Source organism: Cherax quadricarinatus, chromosome 93, assembly GCF_038502225.1.
Source record: "Cherax quadricarinatus isolate ZL_2023a chromosome 93, ASM3850222v1, whole genome shotgun sequence".
NCBI classification, from domain to species: domain Eukaryota; kingdom Metazoa; phylum Arthropoda; class Malacostraca; order Decapoda; family Parastacidae; genus Cherax; species Cherax quadricarinatus.
In genome coordinates this window covers 11,233,034-11,257,081 of record NC_091384.1, presented here as the reverse complement: position 1 = coordinate 11,257,081, position 24,048 = coordinate 11,233,034, and the positions used below count along the sequence as shown (strand labels likewise).

General features: G+C 47.4%; 1 protein-coding gene across 1 annotated transcript in view; it reads right to left on the bottom strand.

Annotated features, from left to right (window-relative positions):
* Window positions 1-24,048, bottom strand: part of LOC128703526 (transmembrane protein 64) — a 167,355-nt gene that overhangs the window by 30,354 nt on the left and 112,953 nt on the right. Inside the window, exon 5 of the mRNA XM_070104704.1 lies at window positions 4,809-4,973. Coding sequence (XP_069960805.1) covers window positions 4,809-4,973 — 165 coding nt within the window. The remainder of the gene's footprint in view (window positions 1-4,808; window positions 4,974-24,048) is intronic.

Here is a 24,048-nt window from a genome sequence, read left to right as displayed (position 1 = left end):
CTCACCTGGACAACAAACACACTCACCTGGGCAACAAACACACTCAACTGGACAACAAACACACTCACCTGGGCAACAAACACACTCACCTGGACAACAAACACACTCACATGGGCAACAAACACACTCACCTGGACAACAAACACTCACCTGGACAACAAACACACTCACCTGGACAACAAACACACTCACCTGGACAACAAACACACTCACCTGGACAACAAACACACGCACCTGGGCAACAAACACGCTCACCTGTACAACAAACACACTCATCTGGACAACAAACACTCACCTGGGCAACACACACTCACCTGGACAACAAACACTCACCTGGACAACAAACACATTCACCTGGACAACGAACACACTCACCCGGGCAACAAACACACTCACCTGGGCAACAAACACACTCACCTGGACAACAAACACTCACCTGGACAACAAACACATTCACCTGGACAACGAACACACTCACCCGGGCAACAAACACACTCACCTGGGCAACAAACACTCACCTGGACAACAAACACACTCACCTGGACAACAAACACACTCACCTGGACAACAAACACACTCACCTGGACAACAAACACACTCACATGGACAACAAACACACTCACCTGGACAACAAACACACTCACCTGGACAACAAACACACCCGCATGGACAACAAACACTCACCTGGACAACAAACACACTCACCTGGACAACAAACACACTCACACCTGGACAGCAAACACACTCACCTGGGCAACAAACACACTCACCTGGACAACAAACACTCACCTGGACAACAAACACACTCACCTGGACAACAAACACACTCACCTGGGCAACAAACACACTCACCTGGACAACAAACACACTCAACTGGGCAACAAACACTCACCTGGGCAACAAACACTCACCTGGACAACAAACACTCACCTGGACAACAAACACACTCACCTGGGCAACAAACACACTCACCTGGACAACAAACACACTCACCTGGACAACAAACACACTCACCTGGGCAACAAACACACTCACCTGGACAACAAACACACTCACCTGGACAACAAACACTCACCTGGACAACAAACACACTCATCTGGACAACAAACACACTCACCTGGACAACAAACACACTCACCTGGACGACAAACACACTCACCTGGACAACAAACACTCACCTGGACAACAAACACACTCACCTGGGCAACAAACACTCACCTGGGCAACAAACACTCACCTGGACAACAAACACACTCACCTGGACAACAAACACACTCACATGGACAACAAACACACTCACCTGGACAACAAACATACTCACCTAGACAACAAACACACTCAACTGGGAAACAAACACTCACCTGGACAAACGCTCACCTGGACAACAAATACACTCACCTGGACAACAAACACACCTGGACAAAAAACACACTCACCTGGACAACAAACACACTCACCTGGGCAACAAACACACTCAACTGGACAACAAACACACTCACCTGGGCAACAAACACACTCACCTGGACAACAAACACACTCACATGGGCAACAAACACACTCACCTGGACAACAAACACTCACCTGGACAACAAACACACTCACCTGGACAACAAACACACTCACCTGGACAACAAACACACTCACCTGGACAACAAACACACGCACCTGGGCAACAAACACGCTCACCTGTACAACAAACACACTCATCTGGACAACAAACACTCACCTGGGCAACACACACTCACCTGGACAACAAACACTCACCTGGACAACAAACACATTCACCTGGACAACGAACACACTCACCCGGGCAACAAACACACTCACCTGGGCAACAAACACACTCACCTGGACAACAAACACTCACCTGGACAACAAACACATTCACCTGGACAACGAACACACTCACCCGGGCAACAAACACACTCACCTGGGCAACAAACACTCACCTGGACAACAAACACACTCACCTGGACAACAAACACACTCACCTGGACAACAAACACACTCACCTGGACAACAAACACACTCACATGGACAACAAACACACTCACCTGGACAACAAACACACTCACCTGGACAACAAACACACCCGCATGGACAACAAACACTCACCTGGACAACAAACACACTCACCTGGACAACAAACACACTCACACCTGGACAGCAAACACACTCACCTGGGCAACAAACACACTCACCTGGACAACAAACACTCACCTGGACAACAAACACACTCACCTGGACAACAAACACACTCACCTGGGCAACAAACACACTCACCTGGACAACAAACACACTCAACTGGGCAACAAACACTCACCTGGGCAACAAACACTCACCTGGACAACAAACACTCACCTGGACAACAAACACACTCACCTGGGCAACAAACACACTCACCTGGACAACAAACACACTCACCTGGACAACAAACACACTCATCTGGACAACAAACACACTCACCTGGACAACAAACACACTCACCTGGACGACAAACACACTCACCTGGACAACAAACACTCACATGGACAACAAACACACTCACCTGGACAACAAACACTTACCTGGACAACACACTCACCTGGGCAACAAACACTCACCTGGACAACAAACACACTCACCTGGGCAACAAACACACTCACCTGGACAACAAACACACTCACCTGGACAACAAACACTCACCTGGACAACAAACACACTCATCTGGACAACAAACACACTCACCTGGACAACAAACACACTCACCTGGACGACAAACACACTCACCTGGACAACAAACACTCACATGGACAACAAACACACTCACCTGGACAACAAACACTTACCTGGACAACACACTCACCTGGGCAACAAACACTCACCTGGACAACAAACACACTCACCTAGACAACAAACACACTCACACCTGGACAACAAACACTCTCACCTGGACAACAAACACACTCACATGGACAACAAACACACTCACCTGGACAACAAACACACTCACACCTGGACAACAAACACACTCACCTGGACAACAAACACTCACCTGGACAAACACACCTGGGCAACAAACACTCACCTGAACAACAAACACACTCACCTGGACAACAAACACACTCACCTGAACAACAAACACACTCACATGGACAGCAAACACACTCACCTGGACAACAAACACACTCACCTGGACAACAAACACACTCACCTGGGCAACAAACACTCACCTGGGCAAACACTCACCTGGACAACAAACACACTCACCTGGACAACAAGCACGCTCACCTGGACAACAAACACACTCTCCTGGACAACAAACACACTCACCTGGGCAACAAACACACTCACCTGGACAACAAACACACTCACCTGGGCAACAAACACACTCACCTGGACAACAAACACACTCACCTGGACAACAAACACACTCACCTGGACAACAAACACACTCACCTGGACAACAAACACACTCACCTGGACAACAAACACACTCACCTGGGCAACAAACACACTCACCTGGACAACAAACACTCACCTGGACAACAAACGCACTCACCTGGACAACAAACACACTCACCTGGACAACAAACACACTCACCTGGACAACAAACACACTCACCCGGGCAACAAACACACTCACCTGGACAACAAACACACTCACCTGGACAACAAACGCACTCACCTGGACAACAAACACACTCACCTGGACAACAAACGCACTCACCTGGACAACAAACACACTCATGTGGACAACAAACACTCACCTGGACAACAAACACTCACCTGGACAACAAACACACTCACCTGGACAACGAACACTCTCACCTGGACAACAAACACACTCACCTGGGCAACAAACACACTCACCTGGACAACAAACACACTCACCTGGACGACAAACACTCACCTGGACAACAAACACACTCACCTGGACAACAAACACACTCACCTGGACAACAAACACACTCACCTGGACAACAAACACACTCACCTGGACAACAAACACACTCACCTGGACAACAAACACACTCACCTGGAGAACAAACACACTCACCTGGACAACAAACACGCTCACCTGGACAACAAACACACTCACCTGGACAACAAACACACTCACCTGGACAACAAACACACTCACCTGAACAACAAACACACTCACCTGGACAACAAACACTCACCTGGACAACAAACACACTCACCTGGACAACGAACACACTCACCTGGACAACAAACACACTCACCTGGACAACGAACACACTCACCTGGACAACAAACACACACACATGGACAACAAACACTCTCCTGGACAACAAACACACTCACCTGGACAACAAACGCACTCACCTGGACAACAAACACACTCACCTGGACAACAAACACACTCACCTGGACAACAAACACACACACCTGGACAACAAACACACTCACCTGGACAACAAGCACACACACCTAGACAACAAACACACTCACCTGGACAACAAACACGCACTCACCTGGACAACAAACACACACACCTGGGCAACAAACACACTCACCTGGGCAACAAACACACTCACCTGGACAACAAACACTCACCTGGACAACAAAACAGTCACCTGGACAACAAACACTCACCTGGACAGCAAACACCCACCTGGACAGCAAACACTCACCTGGACAGCAAACACTCACCTGGACAGCACGCTCTCACCTGGACAACAAACACTCACCTGGACAGCAAACACTCACCTGGACAGCAAACACTCACCTGGACAGCACACTCTCACCTGGACAGCAAACACTCACCTGGACAGCACACTCTCACCTGGACAACACACACTCACCTGGACAGCAAACACCCCCCAGCCGGTAGCACTGGCGGAGGCTGACTGGCTGACAACGTCGTCCAGGTTCCTGACAGTGGTACCCAGGTAACAGTTCAGTACCTGGGTGGGCAGCAGACCAAGTACCGTCGCTACCAGGTACAGCCAGGTGGGCACGTGTGATACCTGCAAGGTAAAATGTACGTTAGTGACCAGGTGTGTGTGTGACCAGGAGTAAGTCACCACCTGAGTGTAAACAGGTGTGTGTGTGACCAGGTGTAAGTCACCACCTGAGTGTGAGCAGGTGTGTGTGTGTGTGACCAGGAGTAAGTCACCACCTGAGTGTAAACAGGTGTGTGTGTGACCAGGTGTAAGTCACCACCTGAGCGTGAGCAGGTGTGTGTGTGTGTGACCAGGTGTAAGTCACCACCTGAATGTTAACAGGTGTGTGTGTGACCAGGTGTAAGTCACCACCTGAATGTTAACAGGTGTGTGTGTGACCAGGTGTAAATCTCCACCTGAGTGTGAACATGTGTAAGAGACCAGGTGTGAGAGACTAGGTGTGAGTGACCAGGTGCGATTGTCCAGGTGTGAGTGACCAGGTGTGAGAGACCAGGTATAAGTGGCCAGGTGTGACTGACCAATTGTGAGTGGCCAGGTGTGACTGACCAGTTGTGAATGGCCAGGCGTGAATGACCAGGTGTGAGACACCAGATGTAAGAGACCAGGTGTGAGTGACCAGGTGTGAGTAACCAGGTGTGAGTGACCAGGTGTGAGTGACCAGGTGTGAGTGACCAGGTGTGAGTGACCAGGTGTGAGTGACCAGGTGTGAGTGACCAGGTGTTAGAACATTTCAGTGAATAATTTCTGAAGTGGGAGGCAGTGTACTGGAGGAGAGGCAGTATACTGGAAGAGAGGCAGCGTACTGGAGGAGAGGCAGTGTACTGGAGGATAGGCAGTGTACTGGAGGAGAGGCAGTGTACTGGAGGAGAGGCAGTGTACTGGAGGAGAGGCAGTATACTGGAAAAAAGGCAGTGTACTGGAGAAGAGGCAGTGTACTGGAGGAGAGGCAGTGTACTGGAGGATAGGCAGTGTACTGGAGGAGAGGCAGTGTACCGGAGAACAGGCAGTGTACTGGAGGAGAGGCAGTGTACCGGAGAACAGGCAGTGTACTGGAGGAGAGGCAGTGTACTGGAGAAGAGGCAGCGTACTGGAGGAGAGGCAGTATACTGGAGGATAGGCAGTGTACTGGAGGAGAGGCAGTGTACTGGAGAAGAAGCAGTGTACTGGAGGAGAGGCAATGCACTGGAGGAGAGACAGTGTACTGGAGGAGAGGCAGTGTACTGGAGGAGAGGCAATATACTGGAGAAGAGGTTGTACACTGGTGGAGAGGCAGTGTACTGGAGGAGAGGCAGTGTACTGGAGGAGAGGCAGTGTACTGGAGGAGAGGCTGTATACTGGAGGAGAGGCAGTGTACAGGAGGAGAGGAAGTGTACTGGAGGAGAGGCAGTGTACTGGAGGAGAGGCAGTGTCCTGGAGGAGAGGCAGTATACTGGAGGAGAGGCAGTGTACTGGAGGAGAGGCTGTATACTGGAGGAGAGGCAGTGTACTGGAGGAGAGGCAGTATCCTGGAGGAGAGGTAGTGTTCTGGACGAGATACACTGTACAGGCGGAGAGACAGTGTACTGGAGGAGAGGCAGTGTCCTGAAGGAGAGGCAGTGTCCTGAAGGAGAGGCAGTGTACTGGAGGAGAGGCAGTATACTGGAGGAGAGGCTGTATACTGGAGGAGAGGCAGTGTACTGGAGGAGAGGCAGTGTACTGGAGAAGAGGCAGTGTACTGGAGGAGAGGTAGTATACTGGAGGAGAGGCAGTATACTGGAGGAGAGGCAGTGTACTGGAGGAGAGGCAGTATACTGGAGGAGAGGCTGTATACTGGAGGAGAGGCAGTGTACTGGAGGAGAGGCAGTATACTGGAGGAGAGGCAGTGTTCTGGACGAGATACAGTGTACAGGAGGCGATGCAGTGTACTGAGGAGAGGCACTGTACTGGAGGAGAAGCAGTGTCCTGGAGGAGAGGCAGTATACTGGAGGAGAGGCAGTATACTGGAGGAGGGGCAGCATACTGGAGGAGAGGCAGTATACTGGAGGAGAGGCAGTGTACTGGAGGAGAGGCAGTATACTGGAGGAGAGGCAGTATACTGGAGGAGAGGCAGTGTACTGGAGGATAGGCAGTATACTGGAGAAGAGGCAGTATACTAGAGGAGAGGCAGTATACTGGAGAAGAGGCAGTATACTGGAGGAGAAGCAGTGTACTGGAGGAGAGGCAGTATACTGGAGGAGAGGCAGTGTTCTGGACGAGATACAGTGTACAGGAGGCGATGCAGTGTACTGAGGAGAGGCACTGTACTGGAGGAGAAGCAGTGTCCTGGAGGAGAGGCAGTATACTGGAGGAGAGGCAGTATACTGGAGGAGGGGCAGCATACTGGAGGAGAGGCAGTATACTGGAGGAGAGGCAGTATACTGGAGGAGAGGCAGTGTACTGGAGGATAGGCAGTATACTGGAGAAGAGGCAGTATACTAGAGGAGAGGCAGTATACTGGAGAAGAGGCAGTATACTGGAGGAGAAGCAGTGTACTGGAGGAGAGGCAGTATACTGGAGGAGAGGCAGTATACTGGAGGAGTGGCAGTATACTGGAGGAGAGGCAGTGTACTGGAGGAGAGGCAGTATACTGGAGGAGAGGTAGTGTACTGGAGGAGAGGCAGAATAATGGAGGAGTGGCAGTGTCCTGGAGGAGAGGCAGTGTACTGGAGGAGAGGCAGTGTACTGGAGGAGAGGCAGTATACTGGAGGAGAGGTAGTGTACTGGAGGAGAGGCAGTGTACTGGAGGAGAGGCAGTGTACTGGAGGAGAGGCAGTATACTGGAGGAGAGGTAGTGTACTGGAGGAGAGGCAGTATACTGGAGGAGAGGTAGTGTACTGGAGGAGAGGCAGTGTACTGGAGGAGAGGCAGTGTACTGGAGGAGAGGCAGTGTACTGGAGGAGAGGCAGTATACTGGAGGAGTGGCAGTGTCCTGGAGGAGAGGCAGTGTACTGGAGGAGAGGCAGTGTACTGGAGGAGAGGCAGAATACTGGAGGAGAGGTAGTGTACTGGAGGAGAGGCAGTATACTGGAGGAGTGGCAGTGTCCTGGAGGAGAGGCAGTGTACTGGAGGAGAGGCAGTGTACTGGAGGAGAGGCAGTATACTGGAGGAGAGGTAGTGTACTGGAGGAGAGGCAGCATAATGGAGGAGTGGCAGTGTCCTGGAGGAGAGGCAGTGTACTGGAGGAGAGGCAGTGTACTGGAGGAGAGGCAGTATACTGGAGGAGAGGTAGTGTACTGGAGGAGAGGCAGTGTACTGGAGGAGAGGCAGTATACTGGAGGAGAGGTAGTGTACTGGAGGAGAGGCAGTATACTGGAGGAGAGGCAGTGTCCTGGAGGAGAGACAGTGTACTGGAGGAGAGGCAGTGTCCTGGAGGAGAGACAGTGTACTGGAGGAGAGGCAGTGTACTGGAGGAGAGGCAGTGTACTGGAGGAGAGGCAGTATACTGGAGGAGAGGTAGTGTACTGGAGGAGAGGCAGTGTACTGGAGGAGAGGCAGTATACTGGAGGAGAGGTAGTGTACTGGAGGAGAGGCAGTATACTGGAGGAGAGGCAGTGTCCTGGAGGAGAGACAGTGTACTGGAGGAGAGGCAGTGTCCTGGAGGAGAGACAGTGTACTGGAGGAGAGGCAGTGTACTGGAGGAGAGGCAGTGTACTGGAGGAGAGGCAGTATACTGGAGGAGAGGCAGTGTACTGGAGGAGTGGCAGTGTACTGAAGGAGAGACAGTGTACTGGAGGAAAAAGTACCACTTATGAACAAGTGGGGGTTTTGACAGTACTCACCTAATTGTGGTTGCAGGGGTCGAGACTCAGCTCCTGGCCCCGCCTCTTCACTGATCGCTACTAGGTCCTCTATCTCTTTGCTCCCTGAGCTTTGTCATGCCTCGTCTTAAAGCTGTGTATGGTTCCTGCCTCCACTACATCACCTCCCAGACTATTCCACTTCCTGACAACTCTATGACTGAAGAAATAACTCCTAACATCCCTTTGACTCATCTGAGTCTTCAACTTCCAATTGTGGCCCTTTGCTTCAGTGTCCCATCTCTGGCACAACCTGTCTCTGTCCACCTAATCTATTCCACGCAGTATTTTGAATGTCGTTATCATGTCTTCCCTGACCCTTCTGTCCACCAGTGTCGTCAGTCCGATTTCCTTCAACCTTTCTTCGTAGGACATTCCCCTGAGCTCCAGAACTAGCCTTGTTGCAAACCTTTGTACTTTCTCTAATTTCTTGACGTGCTTGACTAGGTGTGGGTTCCAAACTGGTGCTGCATACTCCAGTATGGGCCTGACGTACAGGGTGTATAGTGTCTTGAACGATTCCTTACTAAGGTGTCGGAACGCTATTCTCAGTTTTGCCAGGCGCCGCTGCAGCAGTTATCTGGTTAATATGTGCCTCCGGAGACGTGCTCGGTGTTATACTCACCCCAAGATCTTTCTCCTTGACTGAGGTTAGCAGTTTTTGTCCACCTAGCCTATACTCTATCTGCGGTCTTTGCCCTTCTCCAATCTTCATGACTCTGCATTTGGCGGGGTTGAATTCAAGAAGCCAGTTGCTGGCCAGGTGTCCAGCCTGTCCAGGTCTCTTTGAAGTCCTGCTTGAACCTCATCTGATTTAATTTATCTCATTAACTTCACATCATCTGCGAACAGGGACACTTCAGAGTCTATCCCTTCCATCATGTCATTCACATATATCAAAAATAGCACTGGTACTACGACTGACCCCTTTGAGACCCCGCTCGTCACAGGCGCCCACTGTGATACCTCATCACGTACCATGACTCGTTGTTGCCTCCCTGTCAGGTATTCTCTGATCCATTGCAGTGTCCTCACTGTTATACGTGCCTTATTCTCTGGCTTCTGCACTAATCTCTTGTGAGGAACTGTGTGCAAGGCCTTCCTGCAGTCCAGGAAAATGGTCAACCCACCCCTGTCTCTCGTGTCTTACTTCTGTTACCTTGTCATAGAACTCCAGAAGGTTTGTGACACAGGATTTTCCTTCCATGAATCCGTGCTGGTTGTCGTTTATAATCTTGTTCTGTTCCAGGTGCTCCACTACTCTCCTCCTGATAATCTTCTCCACGACTTTGCATACTATACACGTCAGAGAAACTTGTCTGTAGTTTAGTGCCTCGTTTCTGTCTCCTTTCTTAAAAATGGGGACTACATTTGCCATCTTCCACACCTCAGGTAGTTGCCCAGTGTCAAGGGATGTATTCAACACTTGTTGGTATATTCCCTGTTGGTGTTCCTCTCTGTGTTGTCTTCCCAGAGTCCTTCCTGTCTCTACTGTAAATACTTCCTTAAATCTCATGTTGAGCTCCTCACATACCTCGTGATCGTTTCTTGTGAGTTCTCCACCTTCTGTCCTCAGTCTGATCACCTGGTCTTTGACTGTTGTCTTCCTCCTGATGTGGCTATACAACAGTTTCGGGTCAGACTTGACTTTTGATGCTATGTTATTTTCATACTGTCACTGGGCCTCCCTCCTTACCTGAGCATACTCGTTCCTGGCTCTTCAACTAATCTCCTTATTTTTCTGTGTTCTTTGCTTTCTGTACTTTTTCCATGCTCTAGTGCACTTAGTTTTTGCCTAATTACACCGTCAGGTAAACCAAGGGCTCGTTCTGGTCTTCCCACTATTTGTGTTGCCCTTGGGAACAAACCTATCCTCTGCCTCCTTACATTTAGTTGTTACGTATTCCATCATCTCTTTCACCGACTTTCCCACCAGTTCTCTGTCCTACTGAACCTCCTGCAGGAAGTTCCTCAAACCTATGTAGTCCCCCTTTTATAATCTGGCTTTTCCCATTCAACTCCTGTTATCCTCTCCACTTGTAACTCTACTGTATTCAAAGTACAGAACTACGTGGTCACTAGCTGCTAGGGGCCTCTCATATGTGATGTCCTCGATGTGTGAACTGCTCAGGGTGAACACAAGGTCCAGTCTTGCTGGTTCATCTTCCTCTCTCTCTCTGGTAGTGTCCTTAACATGTTGGTGCATGAGGTTTTCCAGTACCACATCCATCACTGTGGTGGTTGTGGCATTGATACAGTGATGGTTGTGACAGTGTTACAGTGGTGGTTGTGACGGTATTACAGCTGTGGTTGTGACAGTGTTAGAGTGGTGGTTGTGACAGTGGTACAGTAGTGGTTGTGACAGTGCTACAGTGATGGTTGTGACAGTGTTACAATGGTGGTTGTGACAGTGTTACAGTGGTGATTGTGACAGTGTTACAATGGTGGTTGTGACAGTGTTACAGTGGTGGTTGTGACAGTGTTACAGTGGTGGTTGATATATTGTTACAGTAGTGGTTGTTATAGTATTACAGTAATGGTTGTTTCAGTGTTGGCTGGTAATGACAGCTACGTATGTTGAGAGTGGTAGCGCACTCAGCTCACACACTGAGGTCCTTGGCTCGATCCCCGGTACGGGTGGAATTATTAGAACGTGTTCCCTTAAGACACCTGCTGTCCATGTTCACCTAAAAGTAGGTACCTGTGTGTTAGTCACTTTACACCTGCTGTCACTGTTCACCCAGCAGTAAATAGGTGCCGGGCTGTGGCTCGTACGTTGGTTTGCGTGCAGCCAGCAGTAACAGCCTGGTTGATCAGGCTCTGATCCACCAGGAGGCCTGGTCACAGACCGGGCCGCGGGGGCGTTGACCCCCGGAACTCTCTCCAGGTAAACTCCAGGTAAAAGTTGTAACATGTACTTGCAGAAATAAACATTATTATTATTATTATTATTATTATTATTATTATTATTATTATTATTATTATTATTATTATTATTGTTATTGTTGTTGTAGAGATAGACTGTCTTTAAAGAGCTGCTGGTGTATCGTTCGTTCAATTAGCACTGAATATCCACGTATAATAACTGCTACTCAATTATGTGGGTAAATGCGTATTAAATTAAGCTCCGAATTGTACAGTGTGGCGTTTGAATCTGGTGCTTCAGCTGCACGCCCTGCTTTATCTCCCATGATAATAATAATAATAATAATAATAATAATAATAATAATAATAATAATAATAATAATATCTTTATTTCTAGCAGTACATTGTACAACTTATACAGACCATAGCTGACACCAATGACATACTATACAGAAAGTTCCTGGTTATGTAGAGCATTTCCCACAAACCATACCCCCGGCCGGGATTGAACCCGCGGTCATAGAGTCTCAAAACTCCAGCCCGTCGCGGGTTCAATCCCGGCCGGGGGTATGGTTTATTTGCAATCGTGTCATTACGATTTCTTAAGTCATTTCCCACAACTTGGGTTAATTTTGTCCCCAGGATACCACCCACACCAGTCGACTAACACCCAGGTACCTGGAAATATAAACACAAATGCAGCATAATGTGATCCTTTATTGACAACGTTGTCAATAAAGGATCACATTATACTGCATTTGTGTTTATATTTCCATTGTGTCGGTATTTTATACCATTTATTACCACCCAGGTACCTACTTACTGCTAGGTGAAGTGGCAACAGGTGTCTTAAAGAAACACGCCCAAATGTTTTCGCCGGTACAGGGGATCGAACTCGTGATAGTACGAGCATCTCCCCGATCCTCCTCCTGTCACACAAACTAATGGTGTTCCTGGTCTATCTCAAGGTCAGTCAGCCTAAATTAACTAGGGAAACAAAGTGCTTTTGCAATGGAAGAAATGTGAGGAAAATAATTTCTATGTCTGAAGGTCGGTGTCCTCGGTACGTTGTTTCTCTGTGTAAGTCTGTACAGCTTTTCGAGTCTCTGGAAAACCAGCCTCGGACTGTGCATTGGTCACTCGTTCATTAGGAAGCACTGGTTTATATTTCTGGTTGGTGCTACCTGGATATCGGTGTATACCTGCCAAATACCGACGAAAATTAAAGGTGCAGAAGCGTCAAAATGGACAGTCTTGTGGTGACCTCGTTGAGTTCCAGACCAACAACCTCACCCAGTGATAAAAGGCAGCTGGAGTGTCTAACCTTTGCGAGTTACTGCAACTCTTTACTAATAACAGTTTTCCAGAGTCTGTTGATCAGGTTAGGGTCTAGATAGAGCGTAACCAAGTTAGCAGATACCGTTGGTAGACCAAGAATGGAAGTTGGGACCTCAAGACCACAAAGGTGCACGAGACAAGGTTCCAGAACATATATAACCTGTTACTACTGTTGTAAGCCCGTCCATATTAAGACCAATTACTTGAAGTTTCAAGAATCTTTCATAAAAGGTGAGGCGAATAATTCGGGTTTTTAGCAACCCAATGGCATTAGTAAATATCATCAGTAACCAGAGTAAAGTAGGTGCTTGCACAGCACCAGATAGCATTAACAGTGCTGGATTCTCCCATACAAGTGACCACCTTCATGGACACTGGTGTTTACTGTCTCTCCTACGAGACTTAAGGAGGGGGACCCTTTTCCGTTCCCCTACATAGAATTTATAGTAGAAGCCAGTACTGCACTGGCTATTTAACTGTAGGTGTATCGAGGGCATGCCCAGTTAAACAATAATAATAATAATAATAATAATCTTTATTTACTACCAGTACATGTACAAGGTATACAGGTCATAGCTGACATCAGTGACATACTACTATATAGAAAGTCACTTGTTATGCTGAGCATTTGTCGCAAATTAGGTCAGTTTTGTCCCAGGATGTGACCCACACCAGTCCACTAACACCCAGGATGTGACCCACACCAGTCCACTAACATCCAGGATTTGACCCACACCGGTCCACTAACACCCAGGATGTGACCCACACCAGTCCACTAACATCCAGGATGTGACCCACACCAGTCCACTAACATCCAGGATGCGACTCACACCAGTCCACTAACACCCAGGATGCGACCCACACCAGTCTACTAACACCCAGGTACCCATATTACTGATGGATGAACATAGACAACCGGTGTTAAGAAACACGCCCAATGTTTCTACCCGCGCTGGGAATCGAACACAGACCCTCGCCGTGTGAAGCGAGAGCTTCAGTAATCAGGCCAGGGGGCACCCTGGCCTGATCGCACACGGGGCACACGGGGCACACGGGACACACGGGGCACTGTTACTGGATAATGATGTTTTGTGTTTCAGATTGTGTCCCCATCCTATTGTAAACACGGAAGCTCTACCCCTTCTCCAGTTCTGGCCGTAACTCAGGCGATAACCAAAGGAAAGTCTGACAAGAATGTTGGCCACCTTAAAAGTCCTCGTCAGATTCATATCCCAAATGGGAACTCAAAGAAATATTCAAAGTGACAGGGCATTAATTTTAAAACATTTAGAGAAGCAATGAGCTGATTAGGTATTAAATAAAGACTTACCTCAGAGCTTAATCATCAGTTTCAAGGAGCATTGGAAAGTGATGAATGGTTTCGAAAACCGACAAGATTCCCATATGTTGCATAAGTTTCTCAATACATCAGCATTGGAGAAGTTACACCAAAATCTGACAACCAGGATGCGTACTTACTGCCAGCATTTTCCCACAGACTGAGATGAATCTTTGCATCAGATGCTTTATGCCATGAGAGAGATTGTCAGGAGTCTATAGGGTACAGTTGGGTGTCCTGTGGCTTGATCGTTAGCGCACTCACCTCACTGGGGTCCAGAGTTCGAATCCCCGGTACTGCTGGAAAATATTAGGGACGTGTTTCCATAAGACACCTGCTGTCCCTGTTCATCCATCAGTATAAAATGGGTACCTGGGTGTTAGTTGACTGGTGTGGGTAGCATCCTGGGACAAAATTGACCTAGTTAGCCCTAAATGCTCAGCATTACAAGCGGCTTTCTATATAGTAGTATGTCATTGATGTCAACTAGGCCTGTATACCTTGTATATGTACTGGTAGAAATAAAATTATAATTAATATTATTATTATTATTATTATTATTATTATTATTATTATTATTATTATTATTATTATTATTATTATTATTATTGTACATTAGGTCAGGTTTGTCAGGAAACAAGACAAGTGTTTCCTGACGCGGGTCTTAATCGTATGATGGCCCACAGCTGGAGCTTTTGGTCAACTGACTGAGACCTTCCACGAAGAAGGTTCAGAATCGGTTAGGCTGCCCCTTCCTCCCCCCCCCTAATGAGGTATTAACTGACACAACATTCCCCCAATGAAAACCCAGGGCGCCACGAGTACACTGAGAGACAATACAGTAAGTAAGTGTCAGGGGCCCAAGACTGTTCAACTGCTTCCCAGTATACATAAAGGGAATTATCAATAGACCCCTGGCTGTCTTCAAGACCCCTGGTTGTCTTCAAGACCCCTGGTTGTCTTCAAAACCCCTGGCTGTCTTCAAAACCCCTGGCTGTCTTCAAGATTTCTGGCTGTCTTCAAGACCCCTGGCTGTCTTCAAGATTTCTGGCTGTCTTCAAGACCCCAGGCTGTCTTCAAGACCCCTGGCTGTCTTCAAGACCCCTGGTTGTCTTCAAGACCCCTGGCTGTCTTCAAGACCCCTGGTTGTCTTCAAGACCCCAGGCTGTCTTCAAGACCCCTGGCTGTCTTCAAGACCCCAGGCTGTCTTCAAGACCCCTGGCTGTCTTCAAGATTCCTGGCTGTCTTCAAGACCCCAGGCTGTCTTCAAAACCCCTGGCTGTCTTCAAGATTCCTGGCTGTCTTCAAGACCCCAGCCTGTCTTCAAGACCACAGGCTGTTTTCAAGACCCCTGGCTATCTTCAAGACCCCAGGCTGTCTTCAAGACCCCTGGCTGTCTTCAAGATTCCTGGCTGTCTTCAAGACCCCTGGCTGTCTTCAAGACCCCTGGCTGTCTTCAAGACCCCTGGCTGTCTTCAAGACCCCTGGCTGTCTTCAAGACCCCAGGCTGTCTTCAAGATCCCTGGCTGTCTTCAAGATTCCTGGCTGTCTTCAAGACCCCTGGCTGTTTTCAAGACCCCTGGCTGTCTTCAAGAAGGCACTGGACAGGCACCTAAAGTCAGTACCTGACCAGCCGGGATGTGGTTCGTACGTCAGTTTCCGTGCTGCCAGCAGTAACAGCCACCACAAGGACTGATCTCAGACCGAGCCGCGGGGGCGTTGACCCCCGAAACCCTCTCCAGGTAAACTCCAGGTATACAGGTGTCAGGACAAAATAACCAGAGTCCTTTGTTTCACAAGCAAAGGCGCCTGGGTTCGATACCGAGTCAGTGTGAGACGTGTTACTATCCACCTACTGGTAAATAGTCCTGGAGACGTTAGTAGACTATCCTGGAAGTAGTCTTGACTCCACGGACATATTTTTAGGCATAACTGGGAAAAAAATACTTCAGGGCTAAGGACTGTTTAGGGTACATAGGAAAGTGTACACAGAAACCTGCCTGTAATATTGACCTGTAATATTGACCTGTAATACTGACCTGTAATATTGACCTGCAATAACGATCTGTAATATTGACCTGTAATATTGACCTGTAATATTGACCTGTAATATTGACCTGTAATATTGACCTGTAATATTGACCTGTAATATTGACCTGTAATAAAGACCTGTAATATTGACCTGAAAGATATTTTTAGTACTGTATTTATAACCTCTCTCAATAATTAACACTGTCAGTTAGACACGTCAATGATCAGCCTTGTCATACCAGGCTACTGGTAGACGTCAGCCTTGTCATACCAGGCTACTGGTAGACGTCAGCCTTGTCATACCAGGCTACTGGTAGACGTCAGCCTTGTCATACCAGGCTACTGGTAGACGTCAACCTTGTCATACCAGGCTACTGGTAGACGTCAGCCTTGTCATACCAGGCTACTGGTAGACGTCAGCCTTGTCATACCAGGCTACTGGTAGACGTCAACCTTGTCATACCAGGCTACTGGTAGACGTCAGCCTTGTCATACCAGGCTACTGGTAGACGTCAGCCTTGTCATACCAGGCTACTGGTAGACGTCAGCCTTGTCATACCATGCTACTGGTAGACGTCAGCCTTGTCATACCAGGCTACTGGTAGACGTCAGCCTTGTCATACCAGGCTACTGGTAGACGTCAGCCTTGTCATACCAGGCTACTGGTAGACGTCAGCCTTGTCATACCAGGCTACTGGTAGACGTCAGCCTTGTCATACCAGGCTACTGGTAGACGTCAGCCTTGTCATACCATGCTACTGGTAGACGTCAGCCTTGTCATACCAGGCTACTGGTAGACGTCAGCCTTGTCATACCAGGCTACTGGTAGACGTCAGCCTTGTGCCTTGTCATACCATGCTACTGGTAGACGTCAGCCTTGTCATACCAGGCTACTGGTAGACGTCAGCCTTGTAATACCAGGCTACTGGTAGACGTCAGCCTTGTCATACCAGGCTACTGGTAGACGTCAACCTTGTCATACCAGGTTACTGGTAGACGTCAGCCTTGTCATACCAGGCTACCGGTAGACGTCAGCCTTGTCATACCAGGCTACTGGTAGACGTCAGCCTTGTCATACCAGGCTACTGGTAGACGTCAGCCTTGTCATACCATGCTACTGGTAGACGTCAGCCTTGTCATACCAGGCTACGGGTAGACGTCAGCCTTGTCATACCAGGCTACTGGTAGACGTCAGCCTTGTCATACCAGGCTACTGGTAGACGTCAGCCTTGTCATACCAGGCTACTGGTAGACGTCAGCCTTGTAATAACAGGCTACTGGTAGACGTCAACCTTGTCATACCAGGCTACTGGTAGACGTCAACCTTGTAATACCAAGCTACTGGTAGACGTCAGCCTTGTAATACCAGGCTACTGGTAGACGTCAGCCTTGTCATACCAGGCTACTGGTAGACGTCAACCTTGTAATACCAAGCTACTGGTAGACGTCAGCCTTGTAATACCAGGCTACTGGTAGACGTCAGCCTTGTCATACCAGGCTACTGGTAGACGTCAGCCTTGTCATACCAGGCTACTGGTAGACGTCAACCTTGTAATACCAGGCTACTGGTAGACGTCAGCCTTGTCATACCAGGCTACTGGTAGACGTCAGCCTTGTCATACCAGGCTACTGGTAGACGTCAGCCTTGTAATACCAGGCTACTGGTAGACGTCAGCCTTGTAATACCAGGCTACTGGTAGACGTCAACCTTGTAATACCAGGTTACTGATAGACGTCAACTATGTAATACCAGGCTGCTGGTAGACGTCAACCTTGTAATACCAGGCTACTGGTAAACGTCAACTATGTAATGCCAGGTTACTGGTAGACGTCAACCTTGTCATACCAGACTACTGGTAGACATCAACCTTGTAATACCAGGCTACTGGTAGACGTCAACCTTGTAATACCAGGTTACTGATAGACGTCAAGTATGTAATACCAGGCTACTGGTAGATGTCAACCTTGTAATACCAGGCTACTGGCAGACATCAACCTTGTAATACTAGGCTACTGGTAGACGTCAACCTTATCATACCAGGCTACTGGTAGACATCAACCATATAATAGCAGGCTACTGGTAGACATCAACCTTGTAATACCAGGCTACTGGTAGACATCAACCTTGTAATACCAGGCTACTGGTAGACGTCAACCTTGTAATACCAGGCTACTGGTAGACGTCAATTACGTAATACCAGGCTATTGGTAGTGTTCGTCACGCACTACTATGTTGCACAATTGCTGGAGTGCTGGTATTTACGTCAAGACGTGCGTCAACACGACTGCTTCAACAATCTAACCAGACCACCTTCCAGAAAGAGCTTTAATTGGGTCAACATTTCGCCCAGTGTAAACCTGCTTCAAGACATGCCTTTAGTAATCTCCACAGACAAGATTTGTCCATGGCTTTATAAAGCTTTGTCAAGTGCAAAACGTTGTCTCGAAAGGAGCTTTCTCTACGACGTATCTTCCCTTTCCTGATAGATTACCCTAAGGATCCACGCTATGAGGGCACATGGTTGATGTTTCGTCAATCAGTACAGAATGTGGGTGAAACATCAATGAGAAATGATTTAGGAGACTGATTACATCGTCTTCACGTCTCTACTGCTTCTCCCACTTCTCTATTCTCGACTGAAGAAACCTACCGTGTAGGCGAAACGTTTGAGAATAAAGATACCTAAATGTTGACCATCCGTCTTACCAAGATTCATAAACAAACTACAACGAAATCTAGAATTAGACAAGTGTCTAATGCTCTCTTTATTCGTGTGAGGGATTTTAACCAATTGACTTTCAAGAGGATGAGAAAGTTGTTTGAGAAAATCAAGACTCATAGAAAAAATTATTAATGGCTACTAACATAATATAAGTCGAGGATTGTATAAACTTGATTTATTTATGTGTAAAATATCTGGATCACATTGTTGTGAAACGCAGGTTGACAGAACATTGACATGACATGTTACTCTTGACATAACTAAAATGTCTGAGGTGACGACAGCACTTCAATAAATACTATGATTCAATGTATATTGTCTATTATGAAAGATATACATCACTGAGTGTGAATTATGGAAGATATACAGCAGGAACAGGAGTGGTAGTAGTAGCAGTGGTAGTAATAGTAGTAGTAGCAGCAGCAGTAGTAGTAGTAGTAGTAGTAGTAATAGTAGAAGTAGTAACAACGGTAGCAGCAACAACTTGGCTTTATAAACCGACATTAAAACTAGCACAGAGAAAAGTTAGTGAAAGATAAACCTGGTTTAGCAGCCAGCGAGGAGGTATCGATCCTGGACCTTTAAGGTGAGCAAACTGGATAAGAGTTGATTGTACCAGACAGCTGCTGCTTGTGCTCAACTCTTGTAATATTTAAGGAGATGCCATTGTTTTGTGGTCATCAGCTCGTAGTCTCGCATCGAGGTGCGTTGACTTCCAGGAAGGAAAACACGTTACCCATCATTCATTCAGTAGCTGTTTTATCAGAAGTGCCTGGATATTAAGGTTTAAATGATATTCTAAACTGTAACATCCTCACTCATCCTTCAGAGTACAGGCACTGTACTTCCCACCTCCAGAACTGTAACATCCTCACTCATCCTTCAGAGTACAGGCACTGTACTTCCCACCTCAAGGACTGTAACATCCTCACTCATCCTTCAGAGTAGAGGCGCTGTACTTCCCACCTCCAGGACTGTAACATCCTCACTCATCCTTCAGAGTACAGGCACTGTACTTCCCACTTCAAGGACTGTAACATTCCCACTCATCCTTCAGAGTACAGGCGCTGTACTTCCCACCTCCAGATCTGTAACATCCTCACTTATCCTTCAGAGTAGAGGCACTGTACTTCCCACCTCAAGGACTGTAACATCCTCACTCATCCTTCAGAGTACAGGCACTGTACTTCCCGCCTCCAGAACTGTAACATCCTCACTCATCCTTCAGAGTACAGGCACTGCACTTCCCACTTCCAGAACTGTAACATCCTCACCCATTCTTCAGAGTACAGTCACTGTACTTCCTACCTCCAGCAAAGTAACATCCTCACTCATCCTTCAGAGTACAGACGCTGTACTTCCCACCTCCAGAACGGGAGCTACGAATCGACCCGTGCAACTACAACTAGGTGAGTACGACTTGGTGAGTACACAACCAGGGTAAATATACGACTTAAACAAGGTGAACGACCCACAGATCAGTATTTAATAACCAAGGCAATAATTTAGACCTTCAGACGTTACACATGTTAGAATTATCAGCGAGTATCTGGGCGCAACTTCCAGCCAACATGTTGCTAAATACTTGAGTTACACCTCAGATGTTATAAGTATTGCTACCAGAACTGAGAGGATGAACAGTGACGCTGAAGAACTTGACGACCTTGAAGGGTACGACTGTATAGGACCAGGATCAAGAAGACCACGATCAAGAAGACCAGGATCAAGAAGACCAGGATCAATAAGACCAGGATCAAGAAGACCAGGATCAAGAAGCCCAGGATCAAGAAGACCAGGATCAAGAAGACCACGATCAAGAAGACCACGATCAAGAAGACCAGGGTCAATAAGACCACGATCAAGAAGACCACGATCAAGAAGCCCAGGATCAAGAAGACCACGATCAAGAAGACCACGACCAAGAAGACCACGATCAAGAAGACCACGACCAAGAAGACCACGATCAAGAAGACCACGATCAAGAAGACAAGGATCAAGAAGACCACGATCAAGAAGACCACGATCAAGAAGACCACGATCAAGAAGACCACGATCAAGAACACCACGATCAAGAACACCACGATCAAGAACACCACGATCAAGAACACCACGATCAAGAACACCACGATCAAGAAGACCACGATCAAGAAGACCACGATCAAGAAGACCACGATCAAGAAGACCACGATCAAGAAGACAAGGATCAAGAAGACCAGGATCAAGAAGACAACGATCAAGAAGACCAGGATCAAGAAGACCACGATCAAGAAGACCACGATCAAGAAGACAAGGATCAAGAAGACCAGGATCAAGAAGACCAGGATCAAGAAGACCAGGATCAAGAAGACAAGGATCAAGAAGACCAGGATCAAGAAGACAAGGATCAAGAAGACCAGGATCAAGAAGACCAGGATCAAGAAGACAAGGATCAAGAAGACCAGGATCAAGAAGACCACGATCAAGAAGACAAGGATCAAGAAGACAAGGACCAAGAAGACCAGGATCAAGAAGACCACAGTCAAGAAGACCAGGATCAAGATGACCAGGATCAAGAAGACCATGATCAAGAAGACCACGACCAAGAAGACCACGATCAAGAAGACCAGGATCAAGAAAACCAGGATCAAGAAGACAAGGATCAAGAAGACCACGATCAAGAAGACCAGGATCAAGAAGACAAGGATCAAGAAGACCAGGATCAAGAAGACCAGGATCAAGAAGACAAGGATCAAGAAGACCAGGATCAAGAAGACCACGATCAAGAAGACAAGGATAAAGAAGACAAGGACCAAGAAGACCAGGATCAAGAAGACCACAGTCAAGAAGACCAGGATCAAGATGACCAGGATCAAGAAGACCATGATCAAGAAGACCACGACCAAGAAGACCACGATCAAGAAGACCAGGATCAAGAAAACCAGGATCAAGAAGACAAGGATCAAGAAGACCACGATCAAGAAGACCAGGATCAAGAAAACCAGGATCAAGAAGACCAGGATCAAGAAGACCAGGATCAAGAAGACCAGGATCAAGAAGACCACGATCAAGAAAACCAGGATCAAGAAGACAAGGATCAAGAAGACCACGACCAAGAAGACCAGGATCAAGAAGACCAGGATCAAGAAGACCATGATCAAGAAGTCCAGGATCAAGAAGACAAGGATCAAGAAGACCACGATCAAGAAGACCACGATCAAGAAGACCAGGATCAAGAAGACCAGGATCAAGAAGACAAGGATAAAGAAGACCAGGATCAAGAAGACCACGATCAGGAAGACCACGATCAAGAAGACCAGGATCAAGAAGACAAAGATGAAGAAGACCAGGACCAAGAAGACAAAGATCAAGGAGACCACGATCAAGAAGACCACGATCAAGAAGACCAGGATCAAGAAGACCACGATGAAGAAGACAAGGATCAAGAAGACAAGGATCAAGAAGACCAGGATCCAGAAGACCAGGATCAAGAAGACAAGGATCAAGAAGACCAGGATCAAGAAGACCAGGATCAAAAAGACAAGGATCAAGAAGACAAGGATCAAGAAGACCAGGATCAAGAAGACCACGATCAAGAAGACAAGGATCAAGAAGACCAGGATCAAGAAGACCACGATCAAGAAGACCAGGATCAAGAAGACAAGGATCAAGATGACCAGGATCAAGAAGACCATGATCAAGAAGACCACGATCAAGAAGACCAGGATCAAGAAGACCACGATCAAGAAGACCACGATCAAGAAGACAAGGATCAAGAAGACCAGGATCAAGAAGACCACGATCAAGAACCACGATTAAGAAGACCACGATCAAGAAGACAAGGATCAAGAAGACAAGGATCAAGAAGACCAGGATCAAGAAGACCAGGATCAAGAAGACAAGGATCAAGAAGACCAGGATCAAGAAGACCAGGATCAAGAAGACAAGGATCAAGAAGACCAGGATCAAGAAGACAAGGATCAAGAAGACCAGGATCAAGAAGACCACGATCAAGAAGACAAGGATCAAGAAGACCAGGATCAAGAAGACCACGATCAAGAAGACAAGGATCAAGAAGACCAGGATCAAGAAGACCACGATCAAGAAGACCAGGATCAAGAAGACAAGGATCAAGAAGACCAGGATCAAGAAGACCACGACCAAGAAGACCAAGATCAAGAAGACCACGATCAAGAAGACCAGGATCAAGAAGACCAGGATCAAGAAGACCAGGATCAAGAAAACCAGGATCAAGAAGACCACGATCAAGAAGACCACGATCAAGAAGACCAGGATCAAGAAGACAAGGATCAAGAAGACCCCGATCAAGAAGACCAGGATCAAGAAAACCATGATCAAGAAGACCAGGATCAAGAAGACCAGGATCAAGAAGACCACGATCAAGAAGACCACGATCAAGAAGACCACGATCAAGAAAACCAAGATCAAGAAGACAAGGATCAAGAAGACCACGACCAAGAAGACCAGGATCAAGAAGACCACGATCAAGAAGACCACGATCAAGAAGACCACGATCAAGAAGACCACGATCAAGAAGACCACGATCAGGAAGACCAGAATCAAGAAGACCAGGATCAAAAAGTCAAGGATCAAGAAGACCACGATCAAGAAGACAAGGATCAAGAAGACCAGGATCAAGAAGACCACGATCAAGAAGACAAGGATCAAGAAGACAAGGATCAAGAAGACCACGATCAAGAAGACCACGATCAAGAAGACCACGATCAGGAAGACCAGGATCAAGAAGACCACGATCAAGAAGACAAGGATCAAGAAGACAAGGATCAAGAAGACCACGATCAAGAAGACAAGGATCAAGAAGACCACGATCAAGAAGACCACGATCAAGAAGACCACGATCAGGAAGACCAGAATCAAGAAGACCAGGATCAAGAAGACAAGGATCAAGAAGACCACGATCAAGAAGACCAGGATCAAGAAGACCAGGATCAAGAAGACCAGGATCAAGAAGACCACGATCAAGAAGACCAGGATCAAGAAGACCAGGATCAAGAAAACCACGATCAAGA